The sequence below is a fragment of the Meriones unguiculatus genome, chromosome 18, assembly GCF_030254825.1.
Source record: "Meriones unguiculatus strain TT.TT164.6M chromosome 18, Bangor_MerUng_6.1, whole genome shotgun sequence".
NCBI lineage: Eukaryota > Metazoa > Chordata > Mammalia > Rodentia > Muridae > Meriones > Meriones unguiculatus.
In genome coordinates, this window is record NC_083365.1 from 69969018 (window position 1) to 69985725 (window position 16708).

The following is a 16708-nucleotide window of genomic DNA, read 5'->3' on the forward strand; positions in this document are numbered from 1 at the left end:
AGCACTCGGCGAGTCAGAGGCTGGGATCACTGTGAGTTCAAGGCCAGCATGCTCTACAAAGCGAGTCCAGGCAGCCAAGGTTACACAGAGAAACACTTTCTCAAAATAAAAATAACAAAAATAAGAGTATGTGTTTGCACCCATGTCTGTGCAGGTGCTGCGGTCTATGACTGTAACGTGCAAATTAGGTGAGCACATTGAGCATCCTGCTCTATAACTCTCTAGCTTATTTCCTTGAGAAAAATTCTCTCTCGCTGGAACTGGAGCTAGGCTGGTGGCCAGCCAGCACCAGCACCTTCCTGTTTCTCTAATACTGAGGATAAAGGCAGGTACACATCCATACCTGGCTTTTTAAGTGCATTCTGGACATCTAAACTCAGGTCCTGATACTTGTACAGGAAATAATATTATCCACTGAGCCATCTTTCCAGATATATCTAAGTTTATCATTAGCAGGATTAGTCAAAATAGCAGTACACCCCAAAAGTACGAAGTTTAATGGCCTAGACAGTCCCGTGGCCAGACATGTACTCCCACAGACTTCTTAAAGGTGTTGGTAACGGTAAAGCACTGAAGTATTGAGACCCAGATTTAATTAGATAATTCACTAGAGAAGAGTTACCTCTTCAAGCAGTAGTGCATGCCTGTTTCATTTTACAGTGATTATTTCTCAATTAAAACAGATATTTATCATGAAGAGGACTTTGTGTGCCTGCAGCCAAGTCAGGAGAGCAGCAAATCCACTCTGTGGAGTGTAGAGTGTGGTGAGCAGACAGCAACATGCCATAAGCAGCAGACCTGTACACGAGTGTGTGTAATTATGTGTGCATGTGTGCAGTACAGATACACACACACACACACACACACACATTCAGAAAGGCAGACGGGACAGACGTTGGAAGACAGAGAAACAGGAAACAGGACAGGAGCCTACCACAGAGAGTCTCTGAAAGACTCTACCCATCAGGGTATCAAAGCAGATGCTGAGACTCATAGCCAAACTTTGGGCAGAGTGCAGGGAATCTTATGAAAGAAGGGGGAAATAGAAAGACCTGGAGGGGACAGGAGCTCCAGAGACCAAAAAAATCTGGACACGGAGGTGTTTTCTGAGACTGATACTCCAACCATGGACCATGCATGGAGATAACCTAGAACCCTTGCACAGATATAGCCCATGGCAGCTCAGTGTCCAAGTGGTTCCCTAGGAATAGTAACAGGGACTGTCTCTGACATGAACTGATTGGCCTACTCTTTGATCACCTCCCACTGAAAGGGGAGCAGCTTTACCAGGCCACAGAGGAAGACAATGCAGCCAGTCCTGATGAGACCTGATAGACTAAGATCAGATGGAAGGGGAGGAGGACCTCCCTTATCAGTGGACTGGGGGAAGGTCATGGGAGGGCAAGAGGGAGGGAGGTTGGGGCTACAGCTGGGATACAAAGTGAATAAATTGTAATCAGCAAAATATAAATTAATTTTAAAAGGGGAAAAAGAAATATTACTGTGATCATTTTTAGTTAAAAAGGGGGGGGGCTAAAGTGCCCCCTCACTCTCCCAGATTGTGTCATTTTAAAAATCCTCTTTTTTCCCCAGAGATAAAAAGTAGACAAGAGACTTTGAAGACTGGTCTATAGGGGCATAATTTTGCTGTTGGTTTTATTTTCTTATTCTATTGCTACATGGCTAAGGTATTCCAGCTTTAAAAAATCAGTTTATTCATCATGTGTGTGATTGTGCTTGTTTGTGTTTGTGTGAGTAAGTGAGTGTATGTGGTGTGTGTGTGTGCTTTCGTGCATGTGACAGCATGTGGAAAAGATCAGAGGGCACCTTGATGGAATCAGTTCTCTCCTTCTATCACACGGGTCTCAGGATGGAACCTGAGTAGTTAGAGTTCACTGGCAGCAACCTTTGCCCTCCAAGCCACCTTGTCAGTGTTTAGTCTAGTTTTCTCTCCAGTATCTTGTGATTTTCACCTTCAAAGATAACCCTAAATTATTCATTAACTTTTTCAAAATAAGGAGAATAGCTACTTCAGTTTCTGTGTGGGAGAATTGTCTTGGTCACTATTTTATTGCTGTGAAGAGATATCATGACCAAGGTAACACTTATAAAAGAAAACTTTTAATCAAGGGCTTGTTTATAGTTTCAAAGGCTTAGTCCATTATCATCATGGTAGAAAGCATGGTGGCAGGCTTGATTCTAAAGAAGACGCTGAGGCAATGTCCTGATCCATAAGCATGCACACACACACAGAGAGAGAGACAGACAGACAGACTCTTTTGAAAGTCCATGTCCTCCAAGTCCACCCGTACTGACACACTTCCTCTGACATGGACACACCTCATAATTCTTCTAATCCTTTCAAATAGTGCCACTCCCTGGTGAGTAAACATTCAAATATTTGAGCTTGAAGGGGAATTCTTATTAGAACACCCACAGGAATAATCAATGATACCATCTGGAATAAAGTGACACAGCACTGACACTAGATTTCTCCCAAATGGACGAGTGCTCAATACAGACACATGGGGATACAGATGCTCATGGAGTGATGACACCTTGGGTTTAGTATTTGAGCCTCTTTTCTCTTTTTAACCTGTCTCATTCACAGGTCTTCCAAATACTATCAGATTTTCATGAAAAAGTTAATATATAAACAAGTACAGAAATACTTTTCATCTATATGCAGTAATTTACATTAGTAAAAAGTGCAAAGATTTTATACAATTTACATAGATGAAATAAATTGAACCCGGATTTTTATAAGTTTTAGGAATTTTTCTCTAGCATACCTTTTCACTAATTAGATGTTTTTTATTATATTTTGAGTTAATTATAAATTCATGTGTCATTATAAAATGTACTTGGAGATGCCACTTATCGTCCTGCTGGTTTCACCTGACTGAAACTGTAGTGCAGAGCTGGTGAGAAGCCTCCATGGGTAGAGGAGCTGACAAGGGTGATGACCTGAGCTCTGCCTCTGGCCCCTCTGATGGAAGGAGAGAGCCAACTTCTGCAAGTTGCAGTGGTACCTACATTTCCTTATACACACATGGGTAGATACATAAATAAAAAATAAAGACATGAAACTGAAATGGTTTAAATATTAAACCAAACATATTTTTAGAACTCAAATATAAGAATCCAGGCTAATGAGGAACACGGAGTCAAGACACTGAACGTTTCTTTCCCCACCAAGAACACACAAATTGCTACACAAAGACAGAGAAGCATTTGTGTTTTTCTCCTCATGCCTGACAAATTATTACTCTGTCTTTCCTTCATTTACCTTTCTTATTTACAGAATGCTATGTAAACAGAAGCATGTGCTCAGTAAACTGAGGATCGCCTTTTTAAACTCATTGTAACCCATGATTGTATATATCAAGTCTTTTTTCTTTATATAAATATGAGTTGTATAGTATTATAATGGTCTACAACAATTTCACCAAAGAAAATATCATCTGGGTTATTTAAGCTAATAAACTCTGCTTTGCCAAGGACCTTGAACTCTGTATTCTCCTTCCTCTACCTGCCAGGGTCTAGATTATAGGCATACACTACCATGCTTCATTTAGGTAGCTGGTTATTAGATACCAGATTTTTTTGTATACTGGCAGAGCACTCTCTTAACTAAATTAATTGTATTCATCTTCTTCAACTAATAATTAAACATGAGAGTACATAACTTCAAGGCAATCCTAGGCTACATAGTGAGACCTATGTAAATACTTAATAAGTAGATAGGTAAATAAATAAACAAATAAACAGGCAAATAGAAAAGTAAATACTGTTATAAGTACATTCAAAATAGCTCTTTATGAACCTAACTTTCATGTCACTGAAAAATTACCATGGTGTGAACCTGCTGGGTTTGATAGTAACACAAGTTTAATTCATATAGACACCAGCATCAATACACAAAAATCATCAAGATAAGCTCTACCCTCTTACACAATCCTAGCAAAAATACTGGGGTAAGCTCATTTTTCTTTGTGCTTTCTCTCATTTGGGGCTAGCACTGTTTTATTTTTCAGGTGATCCACTTTTATAGGTATGTTAGCTGATGTTACCATGGTTTTAAGTAGGTTCTACTGGTGCTGATGACTTTGAAATGATCAGCCATGTGGATAGCATCTCTCATGAGTTTCTTTTTGGATGTAGGTCCCATTTCTTTTCATATACATGTTTTCTCTGTGTTTTAAGTTTTCCACTTTCAGAATTCTCATGTGGTTCTATTAGTTACTTTCCTGTTGCTGTCATAAAACTGATGGAAAAAAAATGTTTATTTGGCTATGGTTTCAGAAGTATTAGTTTTCTCATGGTCAGGAAGCATGGCAGCGGGCATTAGGCAAGGCCCCTAAGCAGGAAGCTAAAAGACACAACTTAGCTTTCAGCACAGAGCAGAGGGAAGAAACTGATGTGAGACTAAGTTATAGATCCTCAAATCCCGCCCCCAAGTGACATATTTCTTCTTGGGGGGCTGCACCTTCTAAACGGCTCCAAATAGCACCTATTAGGCACTGACCGTTCCAATGCCTGAGCCTGTGGGGGACCTCTCTTATTCAAACAACCACCTGGCTCCTCTCTTAAATGTATTATTGCAGGTATTTCTCACAGGTTTTAGCTCAAAATTTTATCATCACAGTGCAACTTTTCATAGAACACAACAGTTTTCAACTTCATAAACTTTACTACTAGTGTATGGTGTAAGGATTTTTCTCTAGTCTTAGACCCTAGATATGATTTGGGGGAATTTTCCTGTTGTTTTACTGACTACATGTACATATATCTTTGGATTCATCCTGAATTTCCATAATAGATGAAAATGAGGTTAGTGTGAATGATATTTTTATTTTATTATTTTCCTTTTCTTTCTTCTTCTTTTCTTTTCCTTCTCCCCATCTCCTGTTCTTTTCTGATTAAAGAGTTTTTATTACACTTTATGTATGTATTTTATGTGTGTTTGAAAGCACATCAGTGTAGATGACCTACATACTTGGACGTCAGAGCAAAACTGGTGTGAGTCAGTTCCCTTTTCTTTTTTTCATGGGTCCTAGGGCTCAAATTCAGATCATTAGGCTTGGTGGCAAGCACCTTAAGCACTAAACTATCTTGCAGGTGCCTTATTTACTTTCTGCCTGTGGATATCTAATCACTCCAGCACCATTTGTTGAAAAGACTGTCATTTACTCATTGAACTGTTTTTGAATGTTTCCTATGTTGACAGTTCTAGTCTGATTGCAATGGCTGCTACCACATGCTAACATACCAATGTTCAGTGGGTAAACAGCATGCATCAGCGGATAAAGGCATTTACCACCAAACCTGAACTCACTATTTGTGTTCTACCTGATAGAAAGAAAGAAGCAATTCCCTTACACCACGTACGTACCGTAATACACGCGCGCGCGTGCACACACACACAGAGGATATATATATATATATATATATATATATATATATATATATTACAAACATATAATAAAAAATAAAATTTTCATTATCAATTTTTATATGGCAGGTCAAATTTAAAGTCTCCTAGATAGCATTATTTTGTAAACTTATAGTGTATTTTTATAATTTTCACATATAAAAAGAAACATTTTTCCTCACTGTAACATGTATCTTACAAAATCTGCAAATGAAGAAAACATGGGAGCACCATCCAATCCAAAACACAAAGATGCTTAATAGGGAAATAAGCCTGTAATGGCAGTCTCACCATCTTTTTCAGAATAAATTACATTTCAGTAAAATTATTAAAGATACACATCAGGTGTACACTCCAGAAGGCTAACACATTAAACAGCAGGTCTTCTGAGCTGTGAAATGTCATGTGTTCAAAGGCTTTTGATGCGTTATATGAGGCTTCCTGCCTTAACTCCATAAATTTTTATTGTCTGTCCTAAAGCTCATAAAACTTCCTTGAATAATCTCCTGTCATTTCTTCTCTACAGAAGCTATGTATCGAATTATCTTTTAACACTTACTTTGCTTTTTAACCATGCAAAATATATCTATGTAGAAAATAGTCACTTGCCATATGTATGCTCTAATTTTACTCTAATGCTGGAGTAAAGTAATGAAGCAGTGACTGAGAAAAGGTTATTGTGTTTGCTTAATGTTGAGTCCTTTTGTCATCCTACTTAGGATATTTTCTGAGACTATGTAGCTGATACTCAAATGCCATCAACAGTGTGGGGTAGACCCCTCAATCAATAAAAGCACTGTCTGTGAAAGCCTGAGTTTGAATCCTCAGAACCCCAGCAAAAGCCAGACACATAATACAAGGTCTGTGATTCCATTCTAAGGGGAAGTCAGAGGAGAAGACAGGAGAATCCACAGGAGCTCACAGCCTAGTGCATAGAAACAGAAAAATAGCAAAAAGATCCTGTCTCAAAGAAGGTGGCAACTGAAAACTAACACAGAGGTTGTTCCTGATTTCGATGTGTTCCCTGGCATATGCATAACTGCTTTTATTCAAATGTATACATAGGTTTTCGCTGGGATGCAAGTGTGACAGACACATGCACACATATGTGTGCATGCGCGAGCACACACACACACCCTACAGATATTTTTAAATTACATCAGCTGGGAAAATGGCTCAATGTGTGAAGGTACCACTTCAACTTGTAGAAGCAGATAATTCACAGATTCCACAGAATATTAATAGCATTAATTAATTAATTAGTTTGTTTGATTAATTAGTTAAGCAAAACAAAAACAAATCTTGGTATGACAAGATGGCTCAGTGCATAATGACACTTCCACTAAGACTGTTGACCTGAGTTCAATCTCTAGGACACAGATGGTGGAAAGAGAGAATCAACTTCTTAAGTTGTCCTCTGACCTTCAGTTATTCTTTAAAACACTGATGCCTGAACACACACACACACACACACACACGTGTAATGAAAACTTTAAACATCTTGCCAAAGCATATACTGTCCATTCTTTGAAACAATGTTCTCCTTGTATACATCGAAAGCCTCTAACCTACATAAACCCAAAACACAGCAGGATGCTGGTGGATTTACCCTGAAAACAAGCATGCCTCTGTCACATTAGCTAAAACCTAACACATTTGCCTGTTACCTGATAGTTATTTGCTAGTTAACTATCTTGCCTTTATCCATCACTTTACCAAAGTCACACTCAACGTGCCAAGCAGTTCTAAATATAAGTATAAATTGCCTTTTTAGTGTCCGCAGAGAAAGATTTCCAAGAAAGAGCAAAAGCTCCTTTACCTGCTTGACATCATACGCCAGAAGAACGTACTTCAAATCTGGGGAAACTGAGTGTCTGGAAGCTTTAAAAGTTACCTAAAAGAACAGAAAAGGGATGGTTATCTTAGGGAGATGAGTAACAAAGTGACTTCAGCATTGATATCAAATATGGGAGAAATCTCAATGGTCAACATAATCTTCTGAAATGGATACTTTCATTCTTTTGAGAATTAGTTCTGGTTATTGTGTGAGAATTTCAAACAATGTAACTTAGAATCATACAACTCTCCAAACAGCACCTCCCACTATCACTCATTCCACCTTTCCATCCCTTCCTATTCAATATTTAGATCTTTTTCCTTACTGTTTCCCTGTCTGGCACAGCTAGTTTTAGTGGTGAGGCTGGCCCATCCTGTGTTGGACATACCAGTGATTACATAGTTAAAGAAAGCTTCCTTGTTTCCTCCAGCAGCTATTTACTAATAGCTCTGTCCTCAGCTAGTGCAGGGTTTCTTGCCCACATCCCTCCTTCTATGCTGTGATTTTTTTCTGGCTTGAGTTACGATTGGTCGTGTGTACACTGCCATAATCACGGTCAGTATGATTGTATCAACTGATACAAAAGTTTTGAAAAAAAAATCATGTCCAACAGTTTATTAGAAAAAAAAACATCAAAATAGGATCTCTGTGAGTTTGAGGTCAGGCTGGTCTACAAAGCAAGTCCAGGAGCCAAATCGCCACAAAGAAAAGCTGTCTCGAAAAACCAAACAAAACAAAATTTGTGTCAACATTTTCTGTCTGTTTTGTTTTGTTTTGTTTTGTTTTTGGTTGTTGTTGGTAGTGTTGTTGGGTTTTTTTTTCTTTTTTTTTTTTTTTTCTTTTTTCTTTTTTCTTTACTTCAGTGAGCATTTGTATTTAAAGATCCACCAAAGACAAGCTTTCTTTAAAGGGAATTCCCAGGGTAAGTCAGATATAACCCCAAACTATGACTAATTGTATTTGATACCAAACAATTACTGCACCTACAGTGTACCTGAGAGATTCTGAGTTTACAATTTAACAATTGACTAGACATTGTAACAGAAGTAATTTGGAATGCATGATGAAAGTTAAGTACATTGAGTGGAGGAATGGTTCTACATGAAATACAGGTATTTGTTGAATTCATATCAAAGGGGAAGACAGGAAAACTGAGTTGATAGGAACAGAAGTAAATAGTCTGAGTACTCTGAGCAAACCAGGTTGTTTGCATGGTATTTACAGAGTCATGTCTATGTAAATAATTTTGTACATCTTATTTCAAAGTAATGTCCACACAAAGCTCTCTAAGGAAAACAGAAGAAGATGGAGCTAGGTTTCTTCTCTCTCCCTTAATTACCCCACCCTCTTAATTTCCCTCCTCTTCCAGTGGTACCCCAAGATATGGAATGAGACTGGGTTACATTAAATCTCTAGACAGTGTTTTAAGCCTCAGTTATCCTAGTCATACTGTTTGAACTGAAACAAGGACACAAACCAAATAAACCAGATAGCTGCATGCTGAGGGTGGGCAGAGGAGTGTTCTGGGTGGTGATAATGTCAATGAAGACAATGACACATACCAAATTCAAGACAGACTTCTATGCCAGGGCCACATATGACATTTCCCTCAGATGTCTTCATCTGCCTCTACTGTCATCCTTTGTGATAAACTGGTATCCTCAGACTTGTCCTCTGCTTAGATCTACAAACCTTGTCAGAGAATATAGGTCGCCAGGTTACCAGGCTCTAAGCAGAAAGGGCTGCAAAAAGCAAGTCATGAACAACCTAGACTCCCATGGCCCCTTGTGGGGTCAAAGGCATCGTGACCACTATCAAGCCACACGGTTCACACATAAACCATCCACATTCACATAGCCCCTGTCACATAGCCTGCACCACATATGCTTTGTTCCCTTACCTGGGTCTTGGAGACAGGCCATATACAAAGTCCTCCTGACCCTACAAGCCCCTCCCTCATTCCCTTGGAGATCTTTATAAGGAGATATCATGCTCTGCCTGGGGATGTGGAATAAAAATCTTTTTTAGAACATACCACCATGAGGAATGCTGGCAGCATTCTTAAATTATTGTCCAAAAGGACTATCATTCACTGCCTCCCAATAGCTCCATCGTTCTTCTATTCCTCACTAAAATCCAGCAGCTCTGAAGAATTTATCCAAACTAGAAGAGATAACACAAAATCTCCAACATACAGTCAAGTAGGATAGAATATGAGTAATCGTAGGGTATGAGATTGTAGGCAGAATCTAAGTGTGGCAGTTTTGCATTACTGAGCCCCCAAACCTGAGGCATCTGGTATGTGTTGTCAGAGTTCAATGGAATTGTAGAATATTTGTTTGGTTTTGTCAAGGACAAAAATTGCAATTTAAAGGCATAAATAAGTTTTATTTTCAATTCTAAAATTTTACATTTCATTATAAAAATATACTATGTAAATTTCATGATTTCCTTGTTTTTAATTGCTTAGTAGTATTCCATTGTGTAAATGTACCACAATTTCTGTATCCATTCCTCAGTTGAAGGACATCTGGGTTGTTTACAGATTCTGGCTATTCCGAATAAAGCTGCTATGAACATGGTTGAGCAAATGTCCTTATTGTGTACTTAAGGATACTTTGGATATATGCCCAGGAGTAGGATAGCTGGATCTTGAGGTAGCACTATTTCTAATTTTCTGAGAAAGCACCAGATTGATTTCCAGAGTGTTTGTATAAGTTTACATTCCCACCAGCAGTGGAGGAAGGTTTCCCTTTTTCCTCATCCTCTCCAGCATGTATTGTCCCCTGAGTTTTTGTCTTAGTCTTTCTGGGATTAAGGTGAAATATCACGGTCATTTTGATTTGCATTTCCCTGATGACTAAGGAAGTAGAAAACATCATCTTGAGTGAAGTATCACCGAAGTGGAAAGACAAACATGGTATATAGTAATTTATAAGTGGAATTGGATATATAATACAGGATAAACATACTAAAATCTGTACACCTAAAGAAGCTAAGGAAGGAGGACCCTGGGTAAGATGCTCAATCCTCATTCAGAAATGCAAAGGGGAGAGACATCAAAAAAGGGAGTAAAACTGGAACAGGACAGGAGCCTACCACAGAGGGCCTCTGAAAGATTCTACCCAGCAGGGTATCAAAGCAGATGCTGAGACTCATAGCCAAACTCTGGACACAGTGCAGGGAATCTTATGAAAGAACAGAGATGACTGAAAGACCTGGAGAGGACAGGAGCTCCACAAGGAGACCAAAAGAACCAAAAAGTCTGGGTACAGGGGTCTTTTCTGAGACTGATACTGCAACCAAGGGCCATGCATGGAGAAAACATAGAACCCCTGCACAGATGTAGCCCATGGCAGCTCAGTGTCCAAGTGGATACCCTAGTAAGAAGAACAGGGGCTAAGTCTGACATGAAATCAGTGGCTGGCTCTTTAATCATCTCCCCCTGACAGGGGGTTGGAGAATAGCCTTACCAAGCCACAGAGGAAGACAGTCCTGATGAGACCTGATAGTCTAGGGGTCAGATGGAAGGGGAGGATGACTTCTCCTATCAATGGACAGGGGGAGAGACATGGGAGGAAAAGAGGAAGGGAGAGCCAGAGTAAGAGGGGATGAGGTAAGGGGCTATAGCTTGGATACAAAGTGAATAAATTATTAAAAAAATAATTAAAATTTAAATATATATATATATGTAATAAGCCAATGGGAGGGACTGAAGCATTTGCTTTCAACCATGGAGAAGTCCTTTATAAAGAACTAGAAGTAATGAATAAGCATGAAGAAGTAATACTGGCAGTTTCAGTCATCTTCCCTGTGAAGCAGAAAGAAGGAGAGACAGAGCAATTAATAACCTGACTGTCTTACATCAGGTGACTTCATTTTATCCCTTGTGTGAGGACCTGGAAATGTCATGTAAGCAGTATCTGGGCTGGCCTGCTCAAACAATTTGCAGGTCTCTCCTTTGTTCTGGTTCCAGGTTAGCTTTAGATTTGGAAGCTTAATTTTGATTTTTTTTTTTTATCTGAGAAGTCTGAGAGCCTTGTAGAAAACAACATTATTGTGATTTGTTGTTGTTCTACTGTTGTTATTTAACATGAGCAGAGAACTATTCTTGGAAATAACTGAGCTTGTTTATCCTGCGTCAGATATACAAAGAGAACAGAGTGGCCCCAGTCATTGACCACTACCAGAGCCCAACCTGAGAATTGCAAGTTCTTCTCCTTTGTGTCTGCTTTGTCTCTAGTCTGCCTAGAAGTCTCAGTGTGCACTGGCAGTAAAGCATCCCACCATTCTGTGTTTACTTACAAAGGGTCAATTTAAAAAATAGTGGACCCTAATAACAACATTCCAATCAGCAGCTGCTGCTCCTCACGCAGGCCCTAGCATGTGCACGCTCTCCACTCCTCGGGGATTGCCAGCGATGTCCAACAGTCCTTCAGTAACCCAGGGTGACCAATATGCTAGTTCATCACCTCTCTCTCCTGTGCCCCTCTGCCTGACTCAGAATGAAATTTGATGGAAACTGGCCTACAGGGAACTCTCACATCCAATCACAAGGTCACCTGCCCCAGCACTGCGGTCCTGGGAAGTATATTGTTCTTTAAAGAGATAACTAAGTGTATGGTATCCAAAGTCCCATTGCTATTTAAAAACCTGTTATGAGCACAATGTCACGACTTCTGTAGTAGGGATAAAAACTTTAATATCATAGATGGTGAGGTTCTCTCAAGGTCACAGAGAGGCAAAGAGAATCCATGAAGGCTCGTCTCACAGACCTTGTGTTATCTCACCAGCCAAAGGGTGTTGTTTGCTCTTTGTTGCTTTCATTCTTTTTTTTTTTTTCACAGATTTTTTTTCTGCCTGGTATGAATTATTTAAAGGAAATCTTACATGCTTTGTCCCCTCCACCCCCATGTGATATTCTTCGCACAAATTAACTTCCTGTTTTCACAGGTGAGTCTGGGCCTTGGTAACAACATTTCGGTGCCTTTACAGTTTCCACCATTACACAGTCTGACACTTTGTTAATTATCACTGCACTCTCTTCTGCATAGCCTGCGCAAAAACTGGGAAACATTCCAAATGTCCTCCTAGGGGCCAAGCTGCTGAATCTAGAGCTGGGCAGTGGTCGCCTGCAATTCAAGGACCCTAAATGTGGACATAGCATAAGAAACCATTCTAAAGCTATACAAGTAGCTCTGTGAGTGAGAACGGAAACATGAGGACCTAAGTTCAAATCCCCAGAACCCACATAAAAGTGTTGTCTTGTGTACCAACAATCCCAGCACTGAGGAGATAAAAGGGCATGCCAGGGCTTGCCTGCTGCCAGGCTAGGTTCAGGTTTAAGGAGAGACTCCGTCTCACTGGAATAAGATGGAATGCTGAAGCAGGACACTTTAGGTCCCCTAGTCCTTATGCATCTGCACACACATGGGCTCATGTATCACACACACACACAACACAATCTGGTGGTTTATTCAAGGAATGCTGGAAATCTTTTTTTTATGCTTTTAAAATAATCCTTTATTTTTTAATATGTGCATTACAGGAAACAAAACACAAGAAGCCAAGAAAGAGCTAAGTCAGCCAGTCACAAGCAGCTCAGCTCCGTAGCCTGCAAATGTACATACACTTAGGTAACCGAGCTTATACAGGAAGTAACATGCTTCCCCCACATCGTGAATATTCACCAACTAAAAACCCTTGCTACGTGAGTATTTTGATAACCAAGAATACACCATGCCATCTCAGTCTGTCAGACAAAATTGTAATCCTGGTTTTCTTGGCTACAAAAAAAGTCATAGGTGACAAAAAAGTGGCAGCAGGCCTTTAGATAGATGTACGGGTGAAATTACAATTAAATTCTGCATTCCCTCAGTGCTCAGCTTACAAGGGAACACAAAGCAACAGATCACACTCAGTATAGCTGGTCACTGGAAATCTTACACAATTTCCTGTAACTATAAAGCAGTGGTTCTCAACCTGTGGGTCAGCCCCTTTTGGGAGTCACATGACCCTTTCACAGGGGTTGTGAATCTACATTATGATTTTTGACTGTAGCAAAATGACAGTTATGAGGTAGCAACAAAATAATTATATGGTAGGCGGTCACCACACCATGAGAAATTGTATCACAGTGTCACAACATTAGGAAGGTTGAAAACCACGGCCAGCATCCCTTACATCTGAAAAAATAGTTCTAACAATCATGAAAGCTGCTTGGTATTGGCCTTACTTGTATATCTTAATATAATTCTTGTGAGTCTTAACTGGATAAGCCTTCAAATTAGGGTTAAGGGTACTAGTAGAATAATGGCTCAGTAGTTAAGAGTGATTGATGTCCTTGCAAAAGACTGGAGTCCTGCTCGCCATGAAAGCTTGTAACTGTAGCTCCACTTGACCCTGATCCCTCTTCTAACCTTCATAGGCAACCTCCTACCACCAAACACATAAATAAAAATAAATGTTAAAAGTAAAAACGAATCTACGTTTGGGGGAGTTTACTGTAGTAACTTTCATGCTGCCTTCACAACTTAATCCCTGTGAGATAAAGGGATGGAGAAACATTTTGTTTTAAGTACACAGTCCTGTGAGGCCAAATCACAACATCAGGTAATTACTCCTTAGGTCCCTTCCTATTGTTGTTTGCCTTAGGGTTTCTCACTAGCCCAAAACAGGTCAGGGTAGCCTGTTAGAGAATTGCAGGAACCCTCTGCCTCCACATCCCATTTCACTAATTGCTGAGATTATAAGCAGGCAACACCTGCCTGGCCTTTTATGTAGGGTCTGGGAATCAAACTCAGGTCCCAGTGTTTATTGACTAAGCTATCTCCCCAGGGGAAAAAAAAAAAGAGTTCTTTATGCATTTGTAATTATTAAACAATAATACCTAGCAGTGATCATTTGAGCTCAGAGTCCTTGGAGTGTCTTAAGATGGATGACTTCTATATTCCAACAAAGCTCTTTTAAAGAGAGGCAAAAAGATAAGCTCAGGAAAACCAAATATGCACCTGGTCTACTGGACCAGCTAATAAGGCTGAGATATTTAATACCCTAGAGGAACGTGAGTGGCCTTGCATCACTCAGCTTGACACAGATCATTCACCATATGAGAAGCATCAAGGTCTCTGAAGGCTCTGCAAGGTAAAAAGGAACCCCACTAGGGGGATTTTCATGCTATATTTGGCAGAGTAACATAAGCAGCAGGTGCTTGTGTGGTCCACAGCAGAGCTGGCACCTGAAACCCAACATCCTGCGGAGACAAGGCACTTAAAACAAAGCTGTGTCTGCCAGGGTGAGGATGGCTGACAGGATTTTCTCAGAGAAGCAGAAGCAGTCAGTGCTAGATCCTTCTCCTCATACAGGAAATGAGTAGCATTGTTGTTGACAAAAAAAAAAAAAAAAAAAACAATTCAGGAATACTTATACATCAAGACACTAACTTAAAATTTCATGTTTTAAAAATTGCTGTGTATTAGTTTTCATTATGAGGGAATATTCTTTCTGGGGTTTGGCAGTTTGCTTATTTATGGGAAGCTAATAATGGCCCAAGGATGGATGAGAGGAAAGCAGCTTTGATGGGGTTTTATGAATAAAACTATAAAACTGTGTGCACTGTATGCACTTTGAAGACTGTAGGTGGGCGTTAAACCGCACCCCAATCCCTGTGCTCCATTTCCTGCCCCACAACCATGCCTGAATTGTTAGAGGCCTGCTGGCATCTGGGACACTAAGTTAGCCCCTCTCTCACTCCACACTGCTGCCAGCCAACTCACCTGAACGCACACCAAACTACACTCTATACCTTGTTCCCATTTCCAAACTCACAACTTTGCCTGATTTTTGGGGGGAGGGGCGCTGCTAGAATCAGGGTCAACCAGTTAATACTCTGCCGGAAGCCCTTGCCTGCCATATTGCCTTAAAACTCACCCAACAGCCTTACGCCGTACCCCATGCCCTGAACTCCATTTTGCAGGTCACAATTCCTCCCGTTTTCCTGGGCAAAGGACCCCAGGCCATACTGGTGCTAAGCACTCCATCCGTAAGGTTAGCACCAAACCCCACAGACCATGAAGGCCACAAGAATCCCTAGGAGATTCACCCTCCTGGACCTAAAGTCTAACTGAGCCACTTAGGCAAGAAGACAGGGAAGAAACAGAAACTGAGGGGAAAAAAATACATCCAAAAAGCACCCATCCAGCAGAGATAAATTTATAAATCAGCATTAAAGCTATAATAACTGCAACATCCAGATGGCTGCAGGCCAGCATAAGAATACAATGAAGAACAGCCAAGGCAATATGGCGCCGTAAGAGCCGAGAGAGATATCCTACTACAGCTGCCTTGGATATCTGAACACAGCTGAAGCACAAGAAAATGACCTTAAATCCAAACCTATAAAGATGATAGAGGTCTTTAAAAAGAAAACCCTTAAGGAAATACAGAAAATATAATGAAGCAGAAGTGAGTAAAACTGTTCAATAACTGAAAATGGAAATAGACGCTGTAAAGAAAACACAAAATGAGGGTATCTGTGAAATGAAAACCTAGGGAATTCTTTCTTTTTTTTTTAAACTTTTATTAATTATGCTTTATTCACTTTGTATCCCCCCAATAATCTCCTCCCTTCTCCCCTCCCAATCCCACCCTCCCTCCCCCTTCTTCATGCATGACCCTCCCCAAGTCTACAGATCTGGTAGGTCCCCTCTCCTTCCTTCTGATGCTTGTCTATCAGATCTCATCAGGAGTGGCTGCACTGTCATCTTCTGTGGCCTGGTAAGGCTGCTCCCCCCTCAGGGGGAGGTGATCAAAGAGCAGGCCATTCAGATTATGTCAGAGGCAGTTCCTCTTCCCATTACTATGTAACCCACTTGGACACTGAACTGCTATGGGCTACATCTGTGCAGGGGCTCTAGGAAAAAAATCTCAAGAAAAATAATGACCTATATGTCAGTCACAGGTGTCAGTCATGATGCATCCTTGTGAGTTTCTCACTGGTGTGAAATTAAAGTGTATCATTTTACAGAGCAGAATTTTAAGTACAATTATATGTGCCTGTGTGAATGTGTTTAATTATGTTATATATACCATATAGATATGATTATGTGTAATTGTGATATATATCCATACATAACACATATTGTATATTTAAGTATTATATACATATATATGATCAGTGAGGTAAATGGAATGATAAACTGGTAAATGGAAGGTGATATATAAATATATTTATAACATCATATACACCATAAATTTACCCTAACAATTGGGGCAGTGGCTGTCTCTGACTCTGTTTCCTTCCTTTGGATCTCTTTCCCTTAACAAGGCTGCCATGTCTAACCTCAATAGGAGAAGATGTGCCTAATCCTAAGGCATCTTAATAGGGAGAGGTGAGGCCTCTCCTACTCTGAAGAGAAAGGAAAGGAGGGGGGAGGGAA

At 40.1% G+C, this 16708-nt stretch overlaps 1 protein-coding gene across 2 annotated transcripts in view; it reads right to left on the reverse strand.

Moving 5' to 3' along the window:
• The window catches only part of Dpp10 (dipeptidyl peptidase like 10), a 1523950-nt gene that overhangs the window by 314780 nt on the left and 1192462 nt on the right, over positions 1-16708 (reverse strand). For both annotated transcript variants that reach the window (XM_060371777.1, XM_060371776.1), the window contains exon 5: positions 7254-7328. In XM_060371777.1, the coding sequence (XP_060227760.1) occupies positions 7254-7328 (75 nt within the window). The remainder of the gene's footprint in view (positions 1-7253; positions 7329-16708) is intronic.